The 24,177-nt window shown below is 38.9% G+C and overlaps 1 protein-coding gene across 5 annotated transcripts in view; it reads right to left on the bottom strand.

The window, feature by feature from the left end:
- The window catches only part of nap1l4b (nucleosome assembly protein 1-like 4b), a 121,458-nt gene that overhangs the window by 80,469 nt on the left and 16,812 nt on the right, over positions 1-24,177 (bottom strand). For all 5 annotated transcript variants that reach the window (XR_009513293.1, XM_059975560.1, XM_059975556.1 and 2 more), the window contains exons 2-6: positions 18,980-19,019; positions 14,994-15,061; positions 10,535-10,634; positions 5,702-5,843; positions 1,226-1,315 (exon numbers count right to left, since the gene is read on the bottom strand). Coding sequence is in view for 4 of the 5 variants with exons in the window: in XM_059975560.1 (XP_059831543.1) it covers positions 1,226-1,315; positions 5,702-5,843; positions 10,535-10,634; positions 14,994-15,061; positions 18,980-18,999 (420 nt within the window). In the remaining variant the exon portion in view is untranslated. The remainder of the gene's footprint in view (positions 1-1,225; positions 1,316-5,701; positions 5,844-10,534; positions 10,635-14,993; positions 15,062-18,979; positions 19,020-24,177) is intronic.

Below are 24,177 nucleotides of genomic sequence, written 5' to 3'. Positions count from 1 at the left end.
ACTTTTTCACCACACAGCTGGTGTGTACAGACCATGTGAGGTCATCGGTGATGTGGATGCCAAGGAACTTGAAGCTATTTACTCTCTCAACCCCAGATCCATTGATATCAATAGGGGTTAACCTGTCTCCATTCCTCATGTAATCAATAACCAGCTCCTTTGTTTTTGCGCCATTGAGGGAGAGGTTGTTTTCTTGACACCACTGTGTCAGAGAGATGACTTCTTCCCTGTAGGCCACCTCGTTATTGTGTGAGATTAGGCTTAGTGTCGTCAGCAAATTTAGTTAGCAGATTGGGTGGCAACAGAGACACGGGTATACAGGGAGTAAAGGAGGGGGCAGCCCTGAGGGGTTCCTGCATTGAGAGTCAGAGGGGTGGAGGTGAGGGAGCCCACTCTTACCAGCTGCTGGCGATCTAACAGGAAGTCCAGGATCCAGCTGCACAAGGCTGAGGTGTCTGAGCTTCCTGTCAAGCCTGGATGGAATTAGTGTTGAATGCTGAACTGTAGTCCAAGAACAGCATTCTCACATAATCTTCCCTCTTCTCCAGATGTGTAAGGACAAAATGCAGGAGGCAAATTTGGAAAGACACTGATTGCAACTGCCTAGTGCAAAAGGCTTAGTTGGGTGGAATGCGTTAGGTATGCCCAGGAAGGTTTCGGACTCAAAATGTTGAGTGGCCAACTAGAGGAGACGCCATACTGAATCTGGTACTAGGCAATGAACTTGGTCAGGTGACAGATCTCTCAGTGGGTGAGCACTTCAGAGACAGTAACTCCCCAACCTTTAGCATAGCCATAGTCAAGCATAGGAGCAGACAATAAGAGAAATTACTTAGTTGAAGGCAGTCCAATTACAATCGTATAAGGCAAGAAGTTGGTGCATAACTTGTGAACTAACGTTTAGGAAGCACAAATTGAACAGGGTTCGAGAGTTATAAGGTAGCCAGGAAGATTTGATAAGAGTATTCTGACAATGTCTGTATGGAATAGAAAACAGAGTTCGGGAGTTGGTATATTAAAAAATGCATTTTCATAAAATTATAATTCCCAAATAAATGCAACTTACACATAGGTGTAAATTTATACATATTCTGCAATCTACATTTTGACAAGAAATTCTACTTTCAGAAATGTCACAGGTTTGATCAGATTTATAATTTATATTGATCTAAATTGGAGAAATTGCACCTCCCAACCCCCCCTCCCCCACAAAAGTGAAACTTACTGCTAATTCTTCTTCTTCTTCTTCCTTGTCACTATGCCATTCACATTCTGCATCTGTGGGTTCTACGTTGCCTGATGTTATGTCTCGTCTCTGGAAGAAGGAAAACAACTAAGCAACAAATGGGTTTCAACATTGATAATTAGTAGTAATATTCTACATCACTGAAAAACAAGAATGAAGCTATATTTTTGGTAAAATTTTTGCTAAAATATGTATTAATATACAACCCATCATTTTAAGGCTTTCCAAAGAAGTAGCAACTTCAAGTACAAGCTGAATGGGTCTTCAACCTTCCACGTCAAGCATGAAGCTTGCTATATCAAACTTTGATTTGTTTCATTCTGTGAATTCAACCTTGGCAAGGATATTATTATTTAAGCAATCACACACTGAGAGGGTGGAGAGCAGAACCAGCTGGATTGTTCTTCCACAGTGATTTGACAGCTTCTTCCAGACTGTAAACATTCTGATTCTGCAAACACGAAGGTGTTGGTATCATGATAGAACACAGAACAGTAAGCACAGTACAGGCCCTTCGACCCACAATGTTGTGCCGACACTTAAACCCTGCCTCCCACATAACCCTCCACCTTAAATTCCTCGATATACCTGTCTGGTAGACTCTTAAATTTCACTAGTGTATCTGCCTCCAGCACTGACTCAGGCACTGCATTCCACGCACCAACCACTCCGAGTAAAAAACCTTCCTCTAATATCCCCCTCGAACTTCCCACCCCTCTCCTTAAAGCCATTTCCTCTTGTATTGAGCAGTGGTGCCCTGGGAAAGAGGCGCTGGCTGTCCACTCTATCTGTTCCTTTTAATATCTTGTACACCTCTATCATGTCTCCTCTCATCCTCCTCCTCTCCAAAGAGTAAAGCCTTAGCTCCCTTAATCTCTGATCATAATGCATACTCTCTAATCCAGGGAGCATCCTGGTAAATCTCCTCAGTGTGCTTTCCAAACCTTCCACATTCTTTTTATAGTGAGACAAGCAGAACTGGACACAGTACTCCAAGTGTGGTCTAACTAGAGTTATATAGAGCTGCATCACTATCTTGCGACTCTTAAACTCTATCCCTCGACTTATGAAAGCTAACACCCCAAAAGCTTTCTTAACTACCCTATCTCCCTGTGAGGCAACTTTCAGGGATCTGTGGACATGTACCCCCAGATCCCTCTGCTCCTCCACACTACCAAGTATCCTGCCATTTGTACTCTGCCTTGAAGTTTGTCCTTCCAAAGTGTATCACCTCACACTTCTCCAGGTTGAACTCCATCTGCCACTTCTCAGCCCACTTCCGCATCCTATCAATGTCTCTCTGCAATCTTCGACAATCCTCAACAGTATCCACAACACCACCATCCTTTGTGTTATCTGGAAACTTGCCAACCCACCCTTCTACACCACATCCAGGTTGTTAATAAATAAAAATCACAAAAAGTCGAGGTTCCAGAACCGATCCTTGTGGGACACCACTAGTCACAACCCTCCAATCCGAATGTACTCCCTCCATCACGACCCACTGCTTTTTGCAGGCAAGCCAATTCTGAATCCACCTGGCCAATCTCCCCTGGATCCTGTGCCTTCTGACTTTCTGAATAAGCCTACTGTGTGGAACCTTGTCAAATACCTCACTAAAATCCATGTAGATCACATCCATTGCACTACCCTCATCTATATGCCTGGTCACCTCCTCAAAGAACTCTAACAGGCTTTTTAGACACGATCTGCCCTTCACCAAGCCATGCTGACTGTCCCTGATCAGACCATGATTCTCTAAATGCCCATAGATCCTAAATCTTTTCCAACAGCTTTCTCATCACAGACATAAGGCTCACTGGTCTATAATTACCCAGACTATCCCTACTACCTTTTTTGAACAAGGGGACAACATTCCAATCCTCCGGTACCATTCCTGTGGACAACGAGGACATAAAGATCCTAGCCAGAGGCTCAGCAATCTCTTCCCTTGCCTCATGGAGCAGCCTGGGGAATATTCCGTCAGGCCCCGGGGACTTATCCATCCTAATGTATTTAACAACTCCAACATCTCCTCTCCCTTAATACCAACATGTTCTAGAATATCAACCTCACTCATATTGTCCTCACCGTCATCAAGTTCCCTCTCATTGGTGAATAGCGAAGAGAAGTATTCATTGAGGACCTCGCTCACTTCCACAGCCTCCAGGCACATTTTCCCACCTTTAATCGGTCCTACCTTCACTCCCTGTCATCCTTTAGTTCTTCACATAATTGAAGAATGCCTTGGGGTTTTCCTTTACCCTACTCGCTAAGGCCTTCTCATGCCCCCTTCTTGCTCTCCTCAGCCCATTCTTAAGCTCCTTTCTCACCAACAGCTTTCGTCTCACCAATAGCAGAGAAATTTAAGAGAGCAACTTGCAAGGCGATTGTGAAATAAGTCAAGAACAAATTGCTCTAGTGTATCCAAATTATACTGAATTACAAAGGATCACAGAGAATGATCAAATTTGGAAGCAAGAGATAGACTTGGCAGTAAAGTTCAGCTAATGTACTGTGCCTTCTTTTACAGCTCCTACCAAACAAATGGCTTCTGCCAACCAGAGGAAAAGATGAAAAGCGCAGGAAACTTCAGAATAAAATTCACAAGTCATAGACTGTACAGCAACACTGTGAAACTGCCTCCATTACAATGGCAGCAGTATTCAAAAGGCAGTTGATCACCTACTCTTGGACAAATAGAGAACAACATTAAATGCTGACCCTGTCAATCTCGTTCGTAATGTGTCATTTGTTTCTATTGTTTGCATTATGTGTTTTTTCCCCGTTCTTTTGTGGCCTTTTGGGTTCTTTGGGTTTCTTGCTCTGTGGCTGCCTGTAAGCAAACAAATCTCAAGGTATACAATTTATACATTATTTGATAATAAATGTACTTGAATCTCAAGAGATACATCAAACTGACGTCCCTTCTAAATCGGAAGAAGTCCAGCATTGCAATCAGCTCTGATCTCCCAAAAACTACTGGAACCCACGTACACCCCTCTACAGTCTGGAGAAGTCTTGTCAGAAGTGGTCTTCGAGGAAGTTGCTGCCAAAAAGCCATTCCTCCGAAGAGAAAACAAAGCCAAGAGACTCACCTATGTACAAAAAACACAAGAACTGGGGTGCTTGAAAAATGGCAGCAAGTGCTCTGGACCAAGGTATCAAATTCTGAAATTTTTGGGTCAAACAGTAGATAGTCTGTCCTTAGAAGAGCTGGATAGCGCTACATAAATGAGTGTCTGCAGCCAACAGTGAAGCACTGCAGAGGATCCTTGCACATTTGGGACTGCATTTCTGCAAATGGAATTGATAATCTGGTCAGAATTAATGGAATCTTCAATGCAGAAAAGTACAAGCAGATTCTCATCCATTACGTATTACCAACATGGTTGGTACCAGCCTGACTGGTCCCAACTTCATTCGGCAGCACAGGACATTGATTCCAAACAAATGACCAAGGTCATAAAGAAAGGATCATTCAGTGAAAAGAAGAATAAGTTTGTGCAAAATGGCTTCCATACAGCCCTGATTTCAACATCAGAGGCTATCTGGGATTACCTAGAGAGACAGAAGCAAACAAGACAGCCGAAGTCTGCAGAAGAACAGCGACAAGTTCTCCAAGATACTTGGAACAACCAACCGCCCATTTTCTTATAAAACTGCACAACAGTGAACCCAAGAGAACTGATGCAGTTTTAAAGGTACGATTTGATTTTTTTTTCATGTTTAATGATCTTTTTGGAATTTTTTTGATATTTAGATACTTTTTATTTCATTATTTTTGAAAGCATCTTCACTTCAGTTTTTTTTAAACCTGTGCCTAAGAACTTTAGATGATCATAGGACTGAACTGAACCCAATTCAAAGAAAGCATCTGAATGATAAGTAATAGTAGACCGTCGCCTCACAGCTCCAGTGACTGATGATCAGTCTTGACCTCCAGCATTGTGTTGTGAACTTTGCACATTTTCCTTATGACTGTGTGGGTTTCCTTTGCTGTTCTAAATTCCTTGCACTTCCTCAAAATTCAAGAATAAAAAGGGTTTAAGCTTAAGGTGAGCTCTTGATGGTTGGTGCTGAGTTGGGCGGGTTGAAGTGCACATTTCCACAGTTAATAACCATGAATCTGTAACTCAATAAAGCAACTTCAGAAGAGACTGTTCATCTGTGTTCATACCTGAGAAATTATTTTAACATTCTAGGCTTTAAAATCATATTCAAAATAATACTCGTCTCAATGTCATAAAAGGAAACTACTTAAGCTGCAATATTCCTCACATAATAAGCAAAATTGGGCAATTATCTTAATACAATCATTTAGAGCATTTCAGCAAAAGGAAGTTAATAATGCTACCAAATGTTAACTTTTTGGACTAAACAAATTACACTTATTAGGTTAAGCATTGCTTTCATACAAATATAATCAAGGTTTTTTTTAAAAAATACTCATACCTTTTCAAAGTATGGCTGGTAAAGAGCTGCATATTTCCGCTCCAGTTCATGAATTTCCTCATAAAATTTGGCTTCTATGTGGGCACATTTAACCTGAAGCCGCTTCAAGGCATTTATTCTTCTCTTTACAGCTTTAGGTAAACTGCAAATAAAGGGTCAATTATTAATATAAGGAACAAAGAGAACACGAAGTGTAACTTATAAGCCAGCAAGCTACTCTCTTTGCCCGAACTTCTTAAAAAAAAAGAAAATCTATGATAAATCCGTACTCTCCTTGTTTGAAACTTTTCTGTCTGAGGCTGATCCAAACTTTAACAACCAGGCTCTGTGCAGCAGAAGACATAACATGATTGCACAAACAGGCCAGAATAAGTCTAACCACAAAGAAGTTGTAAACATGATAGCGAGCCAGGTCACAATTCTAATTTTATTAGTGTCAAGCCATTATAGCCCCTGAAGGTTGCTACTTGACCTGGACATTTCAGAACTTAATCAAACAATTAAAAACATTCATTAAAAAAATGAAAACAAACAAAAATACTTTTTTCTGTAGCCTTTCCTTTCCACTGAATTGCATGGATTTGCTCTGGCTAGCTCTGACTTGACACAGATTGAGCATACAGAAATAAACTACCAGCATTTGTCAGCCCTACTAACCCATGATTCCCCCAATGACCCAAAATCTTAATTTGATTCTTTCATAGTTCTGTGTTTAATGACTGCAACTGAAGTCGATGACAGTAAGCAATATGATGTAATCCTTAAATGAAATATCTATAAATACTTGAAATTTTTTCTTGGAAATAAATTCTACTTTCACTTTTGTGTAGAACGATCCTATTGCTGGAAGATCAGTGCCCTAGAAAGCATTTGCAATTGATCTAATGTTAATGAAGAACAAATGGTCAGGGCTCAATTCTCAGCAATCAATATGTATAGTGCTACATGATTGACTATAAGCTACAGGACCCTCCTACAGCAGCTTTCTGTTCTCAACCAACAAGCATCAAAGGATATGGGCAATATTTTATCATGTTGTCAAAGTACTGAAAGGAAATTAGTGGATAAAGAAGCATATTATCTCATTTGTAGTCCTCACACTTTAAAGTTTGGATTGGCAACAACATCAACTCCACAATCTCTGTCAGTACAGGTGCATCACAAGGCGATATGCTTAACCCCATGCTCTACTCACTTTATACTTACTGAGGCTTAACACAGCCCCAATGCCATATTTGTTTGCTGATTGACCACTGTTGATGGTCAAATTAAAGGTGGCGACAAATCAGAATATAGGAGGGAGACTGAAAATCTCCCATATTCCTGATGAAGGGTCTCAGCCCGAAACGATGGCTACTCTTTTCTCACGGATGCTGCCTCACCTGCTGAGTTCTTCCAGCGTTGTGTACGTAGACTGAAAATCTGACTGAGTGGTGTCACAGCAACGTTAGCAAGACCAAGGAGGAGGAAATTCGAGGTCCATGAGCTAGTCCTCATGGGGGCATTAGGTGTGGAGATGGTCAGCAACTTTAAATTGCTTGGTGTTACCATTCCAGAAAATCTGCCCTGGGCACAGCACACAAGTGCAATTACGATAAAAGCGTGACAGTGCCTCTATTTCCTTAGACATTTGCAAAGATTTGGCAGGTCATCTAAGTTTTGACAAACTTCAATAGATGCGTAGTAGAGAATAAATATTGACTGGTTGGTTGCATCACAGCCTAATATGGAAACACCAATACCCTTGAATAAAAAAGCCTACAATAGTAGTGGATATGGCCCACCATCACAGTAAATGCTGCCATCTGGAAGGTGGTACAGGAGCCTCAGGACCAACATCACTAGGTTCAGGAACTGTTATTACCTCTCAACCAACAGGCTCTTGAACTCGCCCCCATCACTGAAAATTCAGGAACTGTTATTACCTCTCAACCAACAGGCTCTTGAACTCGCCCCCATCACTGAAAATTTCCCACAACCTATGGACTTACTTTCAAGGACTCCACCTCACTTTCGATACTTATTGCTTATTTATTGTTATTATTATTATTATTATTATTTGTTTTTCTTTTTGTATTTGCAGTTTGTTGCCTATTGCACATTGGCTGTGATCATTCATTGATTCTAATTTTTCTCTTATATCTATTGCGAACGCCTACAAGAAAATGAATCTCAGATTGTACAAGACGACATATACAATACTTTCCAAAAGTCATAGACACATATATATTACTCATTACAGAATGTCTCTCTGGTGCTTCCCCCTCCTTTCCCCGACCACCACTCCCCTCTCCTTGCCCCCTTTCCACTCCCATTGCACAACAGAGACACATATCAGAATCAGGTTTATTATTGCTCATATATGTCATGAATTTATTTTGTGGCAGCAGTACAGTGCCATACATAAAATTACTATAGGACGATGCAGAAGTCTCAAGTACCTGAACTATATACACTTGCCTAAGGCTTTACACAGTACTATATATACACTTTGATAAGAAACCTACTTTGAATTTATTGAATGCCTTGGATTATGTGTCTACTGGATTGCTGTGTTTATTTAAAAGAACCTGTCGTAGCCAGCTTGCTGAAAACAGACTAGGAATTTATAGACTATTCTACCTGTTGAATGAAAAAAATAGAACCTGAACAGCTTACATGGCATGATGATATCAGCAATCAACTTCACAATAACTTACTGTTCTCTGTAGAGTAATGTACAAGTTAACATGTCATCTTTCCACCAGGATAAGCCACAGATGAGATTTCAGTCAACAATTTTGTTGCTTTGATATGCCACTAGAATACGGCTAGATATACTTCTTAAGTATTAGAATAATTCCTCTTCTACATTTTAAAAAAGTGCAGATTTCAGATCAAGTACATTATTGTTGTAAACCAATTATTAACAATAACTAGTTTTCTCCTTTTCCTGAATGTGTCATGCCGGTATACATTTTGATAAAACATTCCAGTGAGAAAGAAAAATTGTAAGCAGTGGAGGACCTGCCAAAAATGGTTAATTACTAGAGTCAAAATTTCCAAGTAAAAAGCAGAAAATGCATTAAATAGGTGACAGCTCAGAAATTGGTAAGAATACAAAAAATGAATATGAAGTTTGTAAGGAAGAAAAATTAGTGTAAATTTTGAAGTTCTCAAAGTGGAAAAACAAATAGTAAGCATCTACAGGTATCTTAAAAAGTAACTAAAAATGAGACTGGGTCCTTTCAATAACTCTGAGTAATTAAAATCAATAAAAAACAGATGAATTAAACAAGCTACTTTGCATCCACAATAAAGAATGCAAGCAACTTTACATAGAAAAAAACAGTAAGTCTAGAATTGAAAGAGAAGGAGAAATTATACCACTGTACATACAATTGGGAAATCTAACAAAGTGATTATTTCTTCCCCTCTGCCATCTAATTCCTAAATGGACATTGAACCCTTGAATGCTACCTCACTTTTTAAAAATATACAGTATTACCGGTTTTTTTTGCATGTTTTAAAAATCTATTCAATATACATATACTGCAATTGATTTGTTTATTTATATAATAATTTTCATTTTATTTATTTATTTATTTATTTTTCTCTTCTATATTATGTATTGCATTGAACTGCTGCTGGTAAGTTAACAAATTTCACGTCCTATGCCGGTGATAAAAAACCTGATTCTGATTCATCACTGGAGGAAATGAACACAAAAAAGGGTTAGATTTAAGTTGGACACATCAACGATAAGATTATATCCAGAGTACTGTATATAGTACCAGTTCTCTCATTTAAGAAAAGATTTAAATGAGTTGAAAACAGTTTGGCAACTGTTTTCTACTGGAGAGCTACTTGGAATGAGCAGGTTGTCTTCTGAGCAGAGGCTGGACAGGCTAGTTAAATTCAAATAGCCACCTGAATTTAAAAGAAAGGTACCTCAACCGAAATGTGAGAAGTCTTGAACAGGAGAACATGGAGAGAATGCTTTCAATTGGGGTAAAATCTAGAATTAGGCCACTGTTTAAAAAGAACAAAGCAACACTTCTTTGAGGCAGAGGTATTTTCCCCCTGCTGGCAGGTATGAGTGCCTTGAATATGTTCATCCTCAAAGTGTATTGAAAGAGACTTTGAATAATTTAAGGCAGGGATCGATAGATTCTTGGTAAGGATGTGAAATACTAACAGGGAAGGCAACACCGCAGAGTTGAGGTTTGAAGATCAGTCACAATCTCAATGAAGAGCAGAGCAATTTTGTGGAACCAATTAACATACTGTTGCTCCTAATATATTTACAAGCTGCACGTGAAGCATGTGAACTTGTTGTTGGGAAAATGGGAATTCAGTGGATGAACATCAAGAAGGATTTCAGCACCTGAGGGAGTTAATGTTAATGGCAGAAAATTTAACCTCTCAACGGTAAAAAAACAACCAATCTGCCTCATCCTAGTAAATGGGGGTGTGAGGGAGGGGGAAAGAGGTGAAAATCTGTGACAGTTACTCTCTTCCTATTACTTCATTGTAGGCGATGGTGCCATATCCAGAATTGGTTCTTGCTTAGGCAGTCTGACAATCCAGCATGCACAGAAAGATAGTGCTTTTTCAGTCATTATACTTGTGGAAGCTTCTTGAATACCTATCGCTCTTAGGCTATAATAGGATCACTCTTAAAAAGATGAAGGACATAAACTAGTTTCAAAAACCACCCATATAAAATCCCAAAAGGTAACAATTAAAAATCAAAAAGCAACAAAGCATCATGATTGCATTATGGTGTTGCAAATAATTGATGCACTGCTTCTGGAAATTAATGTCCAAACCAACTGTAAACATTCTACTCACGTTTCAATGTAGCTTGATGGAGTGTGTGAAATACTGTCAAGTTTTTCCTGTAAAGCTGCTAATACCTGTGGACTCGGCATGACCTGAGTCGTCAATTTTGCTGCAAAGAGGGAATAATTGTGAACACACATTCCAACAGCAGAGTCAACATATGACTCAAAAAAAAATTCTTATTTTATTATTTACTCCTGCACTTGAGGGTAAACATCAGTAGAGATCTCATACATTCAATATCACCATTTCTCTCATCTTAAAACCACATGATCTACTTTTAAATGCAATGACATTTCTGGCAATGCAACCAGAAGATAGCTTTGAGCCTACATGTAATTTAAACTACAAAAGTAATTATTAAAAGATGACCCATTATAGTGGACATGGCATGTGGCTGCAGAATACAACAGATGCTGGAGGCCACTGTGATCCACTGCGATCTTATTTGTAGCTCACAGAAGTTCAGCTTTATTGATGAGCTGAAATCAGTGCTCTGGAAACTGCAAAGTGTATAAGAGAGCATTCTTTGCATATTTTCAAATATACAGTCATCCCCTAAAAGCTATACAATGCAAACAGGAGCACAGATATACAATTTTGCTATTGTGTCCAAGTCCGGAAAGAAATACTGCTTCCTTTGTGCCAAGGGTTAAGCAAGGGTTAGAAGCTTGAAGGACAACCAAGGCAAAAATCTTGAGAGTATCAGAGCACTAAAATAGGCTCTTCGGCCTAATTCATCTATGCCACTCAATATGCCTGTCTCATCTAGACTCATTTGCTTATATTTGGCCTACATGCCTCTAAACCTTTTCTTTCCATTTATATGTTCAATGTCTTTCATGTAAGTGCATCCACCGTTACCACTTATACTGGCAGCTTCTTTCACATATCCACCATACTTCATGGAAAAAAAAGCTTGCCTTTTATGTCTATTCCTTTTGTATCTTTCCCTTCTAGTCTCCTCAAAATCTTTCTCCTTACTTTAACCTATACTTGCTAGCTTCAGACTGTCCTATTCAGGGAAACAGGCGTGGCTATTTAGTTCAGATGGTTCTAAATGCTGCACCATGGACCAAAACAAATGGGTGTAATCTGATGGCCACTACAAGGATGTCATTGCAAGGGAACTGACATTTTATAATTTGGAAGCATAAGAGGAATCGGAGGGAGGAATTGGTGTTTGCTTGTGAGGAATGGCATTGGATCAAAATCTCAATGTGTAGAAACAATCTGGGTACAGATTGGGCTGGTGGGAGACCACAAAGACCTTTGAAATCAAGAAATAACAGGACATTTACGAAAGATTGCAAATTAGTTTAATTTTGGCAGAGATTGTGCAAATTGGAGAGTATACTGACTGGCTGCATCATAGCCTGGTATGGAAAGCCCAATACCCTTGAATGGAAAAATATATAAAAAGTCGTTGATATAGCCCATTCCATCACAGGTAAAGCCCTCCCAACCATTGAGCACATTTACATGAAACACTGTTAAACAAAAGCAGTATCTATCATCAGAGATTTCCACCACCCAGGACACACTCTCTTCCTACTTCTACCATCAAGATTAAAGGTACAAGAGCCTCAAGACTCATACCACCAGGCTCAGGAACGTTATTACCCTGCAAGCATCAGGCTCTTGAACCAGAGGGGATAACATCACCCAATTTCACTTGTCCCATCATTGAAATGCTCCTCCAACCAATGGACTTACTTTCAAGGACTCCATCTCATGTTCTCAATATTTATTGATTGCTTGCTTATTTATTATGATTTCTTTTTGTATTTGCACCATTTGTTGTCTTTAGCACTCTGGCTGAACACCTAGTTGGGAAATCTTTCATTGATTCTGTTATGGTTATAGATTTATTCAGTATGCCAAAAAAATGAATCTCAGAGTTGTATATGGTGAAATACATGTACTTACATAATAAAATTTACCTTGAACTTTGAAATTATACTGGCCAGAGAGAACATTCAAGGGAACAGGTTATTTTAGATCTAGTAATGGGTAATGAGATGGAATTAATTAATACATTTATAGTACTGGATCCTTTGGGAAAGAGTAATTATAACATGACAGACTTTCATATGTTACAGATAGAAATATAAGTTTCAACTGATTATATTAAATCACGTGAATTATATAGGTGAAAAAGCTACTGATTAGATCCAAAAAAAAGATTGAAAGACAAGGCTATGAACAAATGATGGCAGATACACCAAAAAAAAATTTCAACTTGCAAAGGCAGACAGTTATTCGCATTGGAATAGAAGGATGTTTTGTGGCTAACAAAAGAAAATTAGGGAGAGAACCAAATTGAAAAAGTGATGGTTTATGGTCAGAATGGACTTGGTAAATTGAAGTATTTTCATTACGTTAAAAGGAAATAAAATGACTTTAGATATTCCACATGTGTGGCAGGACAACTTTTTTTTTAAAAAAAAGACCAGAAGGTATTCAAACAAAAGGGAGAATTTTTTTTAAGCGTTTCGCACCAGACAGTCAGCCATTCATGTCTGGTGTGTGGTGTCAGGATTGGTCTCATTTCAGATTAACCGGGTCATGATATGAACATTCCTGACTTGACCTTTTTTTTTTTACGAGGCCGAGTGGATAGCTCAACGCCGAACCCGGCATGGATGGAAATAAATTAAAGATTAAACTAACAGACAGAAAGAAGAAATTCTGTAAGGAGAGAAGGTTGCAGAGAATAAATAATAAATACAAAATTTTCACAAAACAGGAAATGGTTTCAACAAATGAGTTTATCTTTTCTCACAGTAAAGATATATAGAGCTAGGAAACAGGCTGAGTGGAGGCGAAGCAAATCCTGATGCAGTGTTTCGATCTGAAACATCAAAAAATCCTTTCCTCTTATCAATACTGAACCCATTGAGTTCCTCCATCAGATTGTTCCTCTGGAAACAGGCCTGTGGGCCCAGTTAACTACTTAAATTCAACTTTCTCCTTATCTCTTTAATCTTTTCCACCCATGTACCTGATGTCTTTTAAACATTACAATTTTATCCACCTTGCATGCTTCCTCTGGCGGCTGCTCTATATGCCCTCAACAATCAGTGTGTGGGGAAAAAATTGCCTCTCTGCTCCCTTTCAAATCTCACCTTAAACTCATGCATTCTAATTTACCCTCATATTTTGCCTCTTTCCCCCTTATAGAATTTTTTAGTTGTCCTCTGTTGGTTAGCTTAGTAAATTTGTAAATTTAGACAATAGTCTTCACTACCCATCATACCACCAATTTTAGTGTTGCCAGCAAACTTACTAAGTTAACAAAGCTGTTATCCAAAACACAAATGCAGATGAACAATAATAGTGGATCCAGTATCAATCCTTGCAGCTCATCACTGGTGACAGGCTTCTAATTTGATAAACACCCCTTTTACCAAGCCAATTTTGTACTCAATGGTTAGGTCACCCCTGCATTTCAACCCAAATCATGAAATCTGGCCACTGGCATGTTTTCTAAGCAGCTGGTGATTATTCTGCACCCTCCCTACTGCAATACTACATCTTCAACATTATGAAATTATACAAGAGCTGTAGATTCTGTGGAAGAATTTTGTACTATACCTCCGCAGAAGTACATAAAAATAATTGTGTCAGCAGCTATCTCAAGCTATCTCTATCAAAATCTACAAACAAAAGAAAATCTACAGATGCTGGAAATCCAAGCAACACACACAAAATGCTGGAGGAATTCAGCAGGCCACACAGCATCTATGGAAAAAAGTACAGTTGACGTTTTGGGCCAAGACATTTCGGCAGGACCGGAGAAATAACGATGAGGAGTATTTAAGTTGTGGGGGAAGGGAGAGAAAAACCACAAGGTGATAAGTGAAATCAGGAGTGGGAGGGATGAAGTAAAGATTTGGGAAGTTGATTGGTGAAAGAAATAAAATGCTGGGGAAGGGGGAAGTCTGGTAGGAGAGACTGCATATTAAAGCCAGAGGCTGACACCATCAATATAGAACCCAAATAACATTCCTCAATCAAATTCTTAAATGTAAAAGATTTCAAAGTGCACTGACTTAACCTAAGTATTTTTATAACCTGCATTTCTTATAAGCTTATTTAATAAAGTTACTCTTGCTAATACATGAATCTCTTATTCAGATTAATATGATCAAAATCATGCACAAACCACTTAAATTATTTTAATAGTATTTATTCTTCCAATACAAATACTGTTAGATAATGCTGCAGCCAAGTTTGCTTGTTTCAATGGCATTTATGGAGAATTGGAATATTGTCTTGATTTCACATAGCACCAGAACGGAAACCATGTCTGGAATAACAGGTTACGTACAGTGCAACTGACTGAAATGAAAAGGGTAAGTAATTAAAGAAAATACTAAAAATGTACATTCTTTTCCAATTTAATTAAAATAACAGCTTAACTATTATTAAAATTAATGAACATGGATTCTAGTAATAACTGTACCTTTTCCTTTGCTCTCAGTTGGCTGTTTGTCGATTCCCAAAGGCTCTACAGAAGCATCATCCCCTTTACTAAAACACGAAACAGCATTATCACATAGATTATATGAACTAGCACAGGTCTGCTGCTAAAAACAAAAGCCAAATTAATTTAACCAAGTCTCCCTTTATGCATACTCTAAAGAGGAACATATGAATTGCAACATAATATTCATATGCAGCTATATCACAATCACTGGCCAGTTGGGATAATCAAAACTAAACAATTCCTAACTGAGAGTTTAAACTCAGGAGTTAACTGCTGTCTTTCCCTTCGCATCATCCCCCCTTAAAAGCCACATTAATTTTCTTGAGTTCATATATAATTGCAAAGAACAATCTTCTTAGATCTCAGCCAATCTTCTATCTACACTTGTATCAGAAAGCACTCCACAGGACATCTGTGAAAATCTGCTAATCGTTGGTAATGTATGAAATCTCCTCAACCTCCTAATGAAATATAGCTTCTGGCATACCTTCTTAGTAATTGCATCCAATATGTTGGGCTCAGTACTCTTCAGATGTTGACACCCAGGAATTTGAAGCTGCTCACCCTTGCCATTACTGACCCCTCTATGAGAACTGCTATGCATTCTCTCAATTTCTGCATGCTGAAGTCAACAATCAATTCCTTGGTCTTACTGACACTTAATTCAAGGTGGTGGTTGTTGTTACACCACTTCATCAGCTGATCTATTACTCCTGTATGCCAACGTGTCACCACCTGAGACTCTGTCAACAACACTTGTGCTAGCGGCAAAAGCGTAGATGGCATTTGAGCTATCCCCAGCCACACAGTCATGAGTGTAGACAGTAGAGTAGTGGGCTAAGCACAAATTCTTGAGGCCTGCCTGTGTTGATTATCAGCAAGGACATGTTATTTCTGATCTGACTAACTATGGCCTCCCGATGAAGTCAAGGAAATAATGCAAAGAGCAGTACAGAGGTCCAGGTTTTGAGTACTTGTTGACTAGTAGGGACGGGATGTTTGCAAAGGGACGCTGAGCTGTACTGACGTAAGCATTGCTATTGACCAAATATTCCAAGGCCGAGTGGAGAGACAGTGAGATTGTATCCGCTGTAGACCTACTTGCGGTGGTACGCAAATTGCAGTGAATCCGGGTCCTTGCTCAGGGAGGAGTTAGTTCTAGCCATAAACAAACTCTCAGAGCACTTCATCACAATAAATGTGAGTGCTCTGTGGTTGAGGCAGCTCACCCTGCTCTTCTTGGACACTAATATGATAGGGCATATTTAAAGAGGAGGTTGACTGGTTCTTAATTAGTAAGGGCATCTAAGATTACTGGGAAAAGGCAGAAGAATAGGGCTGAGATTGATTAATAGATCAGCCATGATGTAATGGCAGAGCAGATTCAATGGGCCGAACAGCCTAATTATGCTCCTATGTCTTACGAATTGGTTGCATCACTGTCTGGTATTTAGGCTCCAATCCACAGTATCAGAAAAAGCTGCAGAGGGTTATTAACTCAGCTAGCCTCCCACCATTGAGGACATCTTAAAAATACGATGCCGCAAGAAGGCAGCATCCATCATTAAGGACCCTCAACAGGGAACCAGGGACCCTCTGCTGTCCCAGGAACTAAATGAATCTCATCAGTAATGGCCACAAATAGCCACAAATGCTTTAGATCTTAGCAGAAAGCCATTCATTTTTATTCTCCTTTGTCATGTGTTTAGATTTATATATCCAAAATGAGGGCTGGCTTTTAAAATTGATCGCAGAAGGGAATTTGGTTGTTTACAATGAAATCAGAAAACATACTTTGAATGATCCGATATCAACCATCCAGACCATGCAATGCTTCTCACTGATCAAAGTTCTGTCCTGAGTCTTTGTGGCTCATCAGGCCGGTGCTTATTCTGGCTTCTGTGGCGTGAAGCGACTGAGAGTACGAGACTCCCCCCCCCCCCACCCCGGATAGGACGCCAGTCTATCGCAAGGTTGACCCCCAGCATTTTTTTTTGCCAGTACCCATTTTTCAGCTGGGTAGACTGGAACATTGTGTGGTTAAGTGCCTTGCTCAAGGACACACGCTGCCTCAGCTGGGCTCAAACTCAAGACCTAGTCGAATACCCTAACCACTTGAACACATGCCACACCTTCTTACCCACCCAGAAAGATGGATGAGCAGAGGTGAAATCTACTTTTAGAATTGCGAACCTTTAGAATTCCATTCTGGAGGGCTGTGGATACAGAGTTATTAACTGACTTCAAAACCAAGATGAACTTCAATACAGGACCAAAATTCTAATCAACCATGAGATAATGCATTATATAATCTTAATTATATCATGCTGTTATGGATATTTAACATGGATGCCAAATACCAAAAATAGTTGAAATGGATCAAGGTGGACAAATCCCAGGGAAAGATCCAAATCTTTGGACTATTTTTACTGTGTCCATCGACTGTTTTTTTTAATCAATTATGCTATTGTTTGCACTGTTGTAACTATGTGGTTTTGTGCAGGTCTTGTAGCTTTAGTTTTTGGTCTTGTTTTGTCTGGTGGATTTGGAGCTCCTTTCCAGGGAACGCGCTAAGATGGTAGCGCGATATTAATAAGCAACAGCATCTCTGGACTCTGGATTATGGATTGCCAAACGTTATGTGGATTTTCTAGTGTAGTCTGTTTTGTCATATGCTTTTGTGATATCATTCTGGAGGAACGTTGTCTCATTTTTTAACTGCATTGCATTTGTGGTTTCTAAATGACAATAAACTGAATCTGAAATTATGTCAGCATATTGTGACATTTCTCACAGTAATGCTCCGATTTAATACTGATTAAAATTTTGCCTTCAAAGATCAAAGTAAGTATTCTGCACAACACCTGAACTTCGACAAAATCATTAAGTACATCAGGCTGCTTTTTATTGGTTACAGCTCAGCATTCAAAACAATCATACCATCAGTTCTATCTAACAAGTCCAAAACCTGGGCCCCTATACTTCACTCTGCAACTGGATCCTTGACTTCCTCATAGGGAGGCAACAGTCAGTGCGGATCAGAAGTAACATCTTCTCGCTTTCAATCAAGACTGGCACGCCTCAAGGACATGTGCTTAGCCCAATGCATTACTCTCTTTGCACCCACAACTGTGTGACTAAGCACAGCTCAAACACCATCTATAAATTTGCTGATGACATGACTATTGTTGGCAGAATTTCAGACGGTGACAAGGAGGCACACAGGAGTGAGATAGATCAGCTGGTTGAGTGGTGTCGCAACAATAACCTTGCACTCAAAGACCAAGGAAGTGACTGTGGACTTCAGGAAAGGGAAGCCCAAGGAACATACACCAGTATTCAGAGGGATCAGCAGTGGAAAAGGTGAGCAATTCCAAGTTCCTGGGTGCCAACATCTCTGAAGACCTATCCTATCTAATATATCAACATAGTGATATAATTACAAAGAAGGCATGACAACAGCTAAGTTTCATTAGTTTAAGGAGACATGGTAAGTCACCAAAAACTCTCACAAATTTCTACAGATTTACCATGCTAAATTTACCATTTAGCATTCTAACTGGTTGCATCACTATCTGGTATGGAGGCCACTGCACAGGATCAGAACAACTGCAAAAAGTTGTAAACTCAGCCAGCTCCCTCATGGGCACTGAGAACACCTTCAAAGTATGAAGCTTCAAAAAGGAAGCATCAATCATGTCTTCTTCTCATTGTTACTTTCATGGAAGTGGTACAGCAGCCCGAAGAGACACATTCAATGTTTCAGGAACACCTTCTTCCCCTCTGCCATCAGATTTCTGAATGGACAATGAACCCATGTACACTTTTTCACAATTTTATGGCTCTCTTTTGCACTACATAATTTTATAGCAGTTGTATCATTTTCAGCAATATTACTCTTTCAATCTTCCCAAGCCAAACTACCATTTAAATGAATGCAAGTGAGCAAGTTAATGGCTTACCTATTCTTATCTGCCATCATTCACGATGATGATGGTTCAACTAAAAAAAGAAATAAATAGCAAAATTAACTGGAAATAGTATGAAATGGAACCAATACCATTCAATAAACAGCCTCAGCACAAATACCATTATTAAAAGAAAAACAAAACATTGTAATACAGGACATTCACATAAATATTCTGAGGCAATGTGTATTATTTCAACAATATAATTTAACCAAATGAAAACTGCTGTGTAGGAATACTATGACAAAATCCAGTACATTCAACCTGCTGTTAATAAAAGTATCATGCAGCTCAGTGTGTCGATAACATCTTGAATTCTTTAATTATGACCAGATTTCAGTATTGACGGAAACAAATAAATAACAACTAAAATTAAGTTGTTTAAATTAAAATTAAAAGTGAAATGATGTCTTACATTGCACTAAACTATGCAAGCATTGACCATTGAGATTTTTGCACAAATGTCTGATAATTTAAAAAAATGTAATATATGGCCCCATTTTAGTTTTGTTAACCTTCTATAATTACAAAAGTAATCCATAGTGTTTATTTAGATATTGCAAGGTCCAGTTAATCTACAGGTAATATGTATCAAAGGTTTCTTAGAAACTGAGATGGGTAATAAATAATCACCTTGCCAATGAAGCTGTTGGATTGAACTGTATAATTGTTAGTTTCTTGTAATTTAACTTTTTATGCTTGTTTATATAAATATCCACATACAAGTAATTGTTCAATGGGTTTTCTAATGGTTAGTTTCCTCACTTGCAGACCCCAGTCAATTTGAATTGGCAACACCTCCTCCACAATCTTCATCAACACAGGTGCATCACAAGGCTGTGTGCTTAGTCCCATTTTATTTGCTTTACTTTGTGTGACTAAGCATAGGTCCAATGCCATATTCTACTTTGTTGATGACACCACTGTCGTAGGTCAAATCAGCATATAGGAAACTTGGCTGAGTGGTGTCATAACAACCTCTTACTCAATGTCAACAAGACCTTGGAGCTGATTGTGGATTTCAGGAAAAGGAAACTAGAGCTCCATGAGAGGGTCCACAAGTTTAAATTGATCTATTATTATTTTGGAAGACCTGTCCTGGGCCTAGCACTCAAATATAATTATAGGAAGCTTCGCATGAGTTTTTGAAGATTTGGCACGACATCTAAAAATTTTACAAACTTCTAGAGATATGTTGTGGATGCTTGACTGCATCACAGCAGACAGCTGAACATCCAAGTTGCTGTGTTTTTCATTGATTCTATTATAATTATGGATTTACTTTGAGGAAAAACTGAATCTCAGGGTTGTATATGGTGACATGCATATGCTTTAATTATAAATTTAGTTTGAACAGCTCTTCTGTACTTTCTGGAAGCCTCTTGGTTTCAGTGGCAAGTATTGCATTCTTTGAATGAGGGCTATCTGGTAGCTGACTATTAGCTATGGAAATTCAATGGAATGCGCATTATCAGCAGATTGATCCAAGAGGACCAGACTAAATAGGACTGGGTTCTATGTTTTTATTTTTCCCTGCTTCAAAGGTCTCTTTGTATTTGTATTTACTGTATACCTACATCCCTCTCTCTCTCTCACACACACACTCGTTTCATTTTCTTTCTCCTCTTTTCATTCTTGTAATGTTTAATAAATGACTGTAACAAGTTTTAGCCTCATTTTTAATTTCCAAAGAACCTTGTACCAAAAGCATCATGATTCAGCAAAGAACATGCCCAGTGAATGAATAGGTATGATTTTGGTGTATTTTCTGGATAGAGCTGGGCAAAACTGAATTCTGTCATATACCCGTTTTCATAATTGTGTAATCTGTTCAATGTTATCTACATAAATAAAACAAATGGCATACACCCTATCCTTGTTATGTGCGTCTTCAGACAATGCGGATTCAGTTATGCGTCGAACCTATTACCACCAACTTCACCTTATATGCGTCCAAAACTCAGTTATGCGCAGCCGTTGGGACGAGAAGCACCGCTTCCCCGCCAATACAAGTCACGTGTGCACACCTCACAGTCTCATTCCTGCGCCAGTCTCACATTGATTTTGGCAGCGTGTGGATGTGCGATCTTGAACCCTTAAACTTTTGTTATTACCTATGATGCACTGATTCTGTGATTGAAATATTTAACTATGCCTCCTAAGTGTCCTATGTCAAGTCCTGGTCCATCAGCCAAGTGGCAGAGAACCACGTTAACAATTGAAAAAAGTTAGAAATTATAAACAGGGCCCCGTCAGGTGAAGGTAACACAGCTCTGGGACACTACTTCAGCCTGGGTGAGTCCACGATCAGAAACATAAAGAAAAATGCTGAGAAAATAAATAGTGCAGTGATTAATTCATCACAAGTGTCTGCAAAGATTGTTACCAAAGTGTGTAACCCGATTATGACAAAAATTGAGGAAACATTGAGTTTCTACATTGAGTATGAAACAAAGAAAAAAACCCACTTAATTCCGATCACCTTTGTGTAAAAGCTTTGGAAATTTGTGGTCGCCTTTGTTCAAAGGCTAGTGAGGAAGTGCCAAGTGATATCGCTAGCTTTAATGCAAGTAGGGGATGGTTTTCTAAGTTTGTTAATCGTCACAGGCTTCACAACTTAGTTGTGCGTAGTGAGCAAGCTGCTGCTGACCATGAAGCTGCTGAATGCTACCCTTTGCAGTTGCGGGCTATGATAGCTGAGTTAGGTATCACACCAAAGTAGGTGTTTAATGCAGACGAAACTGGGCTTTTTTGGAAGCGTATGCTGAAACGCACTTACATAAGGATGAAAAGATTGTGTCAGGTTTCAAGGCAGCAAAGGATAGGTTGTTCTGCTTTTGTGTTCTAATGTTGAAATATAATACGAATGTTATCTTGTGGTACTGCTTTTGTGTCGTATTGGTATGAAAATGTGAATAAATTACAGATAAAGCGTATTTATGAAGCCCTCCAGAATGCATCCCTATTTTCTCTATTTAAATAATTATGCACATTATGTGTTTTCCATACTATGCATTGACTGTGAGGAACGATTCCCCCACGTATAACAAGGATAGGGTGCATAATGTTACTGCAATGGAATCATCAGCTTACTACAGATTGCCAACTGGTTAGAAATTACAAATAATTGACCATAAAGAGCCTATGCATGTCTTCAGCGACTTAATAAACAAAGACATTGTAGGCTACTATTCTATGGAATTAATAATCTTGTGTTTTGAACTGCATAGGTATGAGCGTCATAGCTTGTTAACAAGACTTTGATACAGCATAGGTTTGATTTTATTCTAGCGACCAATATACAAATATACTCGGGTAGTTTAAATCAACTGGGAATTTAAATAAATCAGAATAGATCCCAAGGTAAGATTGAAAAACTCAATAATGCATTTTAGTGATGTTCTTAAACTTTGACTGACATACATAAAAGTTGTACATCTCTCAAAAGTTAAAAATCAAAATGAAAGCAAGGGATAAAAAAAATCTCATTTTCCAAAGCATTTAATATCACATAGGATTTTGAAGTGCTCAGGCAACCAGTTTTCAACTTGAGAAAGAAATTTGTTATGCTATATGAAATGCTGTTGTTAAACTTAACTGGAAACTTATTTATTCAGGGAAAGCTGCCCAATTTATAGTGTCAGTTTACTTCCTAAAGTGCAGCTGAAATTTTTCCAATACTGATTTTTTTAAGTGCATCTTGTGTAACAATAAATCAGCAAATTGCAACATACAGTTATTGACTGAAATAAATTAAAAACAAAATATGACTTTTGTGTCACCTTGTATCAGTATGGATTGACAACCAATATCAAAAGCCCAATTATTCAAACCTCATTCCACTAAATCAAGTTTTACACTGAGATTAACAAGCACACTAGGCAAGTCAAAAATGAATTCTCATAACGAAGCATAAACCACAACATTGAAACAAGTCATTCAGCTCAAATAATTTATGCCATTGATCAAATGATTTCAGAATCGTCCCATACTCCTCTATCTCCTGCTGCTGTGTCAAAGAACTTCATCCTAATTTGTTTCTGGAGGGTTCTTCTTCTCTAGGTATTTTTAAATTGTTGCAGACAGTACTCATCATTATTGAATGCATGTACTACCATTGATATCCTTAGTAATAACACCCACCCTCCCAACGGAGCTAAGATCAAGATTAGCCACATCAAAATGACAGAACAGGTTGAAGGGACCATACAGGCTACTCCTGCTCAATATTATATTCTTTTCTGCATTGTCCAGAATGCCTCCCCCAGTAAAAACCTGCACAACCACTTCTCCCTACTATTCCAATGCAACCGCCAAACAACTGCTTTCTCGCTTTCACCAACCCGTTCTCCTTCATTCCACTCAAATCTCTAATCACAAACAAGAGAAAATATGCAGATGCTGGAAATCCAAGCAACCCACACAAAATGTGGGAGGAACTCAGCAGGCCGTGCAGCATCTATGGAAAAAAGCAGAGTCAACATTTCGGGCCGAGACCCTTTGGCAGGACTGGAGAAAAAAAAAAGCTGGAGTAGATTTAAAAGATAAGGTTAGGGGAGAGAGAAACACAAGGTATTAGGTGAAACCTGAAGGTGGAAGGGATAAAGAGCTGGGAAGCTGGTGAAAGATACAGCAGTGGAGAAGGAAGAGTCTGATAAAAGAGGACAGAAGCCCATGGAAGAAAGAAAAGGGGAATGGTGAAGGGGGGGGGGGGGTGGGAGGGTAAGCATTACTGGAAGTTCAGAAATTGATGTTGATGCCATCAGTTTGGAGTGTACCCAGACAGAATACAAGGTGTTGTTCCTCCAATCCGAGTATGGCCTCATCACGACAGTGAAGGAGTCCACGGAAAGACACATCAGAATGGGTCTGAGAAGTGAAATTAAAATGGGTGGCCACTACCAGACAGTGTCCAATCTTCACAAAGGAAGACTACCACGATGCAGCCAGTAAAGCATCCTTTTGGTAAACCACACTGCTACCTTTAAGAATCAAGTGGAAATACAAACCAAAGATCATGCTTTCCTCGACATCCTTCAATATCCTCTCATCTTTATTTGACATCATGCTTACAAGTCTCTTTCCTCAAATTTCTGGATTCAGTCACACTTGCTTTTTTTCTACCCAGCTGACCCTTATAAGCCGACTTATTTATACCTTTCTATAGTGTAAACATTTCTTCTTCATTGTAC

The sequence above is a fragment of the Hypanus sabinus genome, chromosome 7 (genome assembly GCF_030144855.1).
Source record: "Hypanus sabinus isolate sHypSab1 chromosome 7, sHypSab1.hap1, whole genome shotgun sequence".
In the NCBI taxonomy this organism is placed as follows: Eukaryota; Metazoa; Chordata; class Chondrichthyes; order Myliobatiformes; family Dasyatidae; genus Hypanus; species Hypanus sabinus.
Note: the sequence above shows the minus strand (reverse complement) of the source record. Positions and strands in the feature narration are given on the sequence as shown.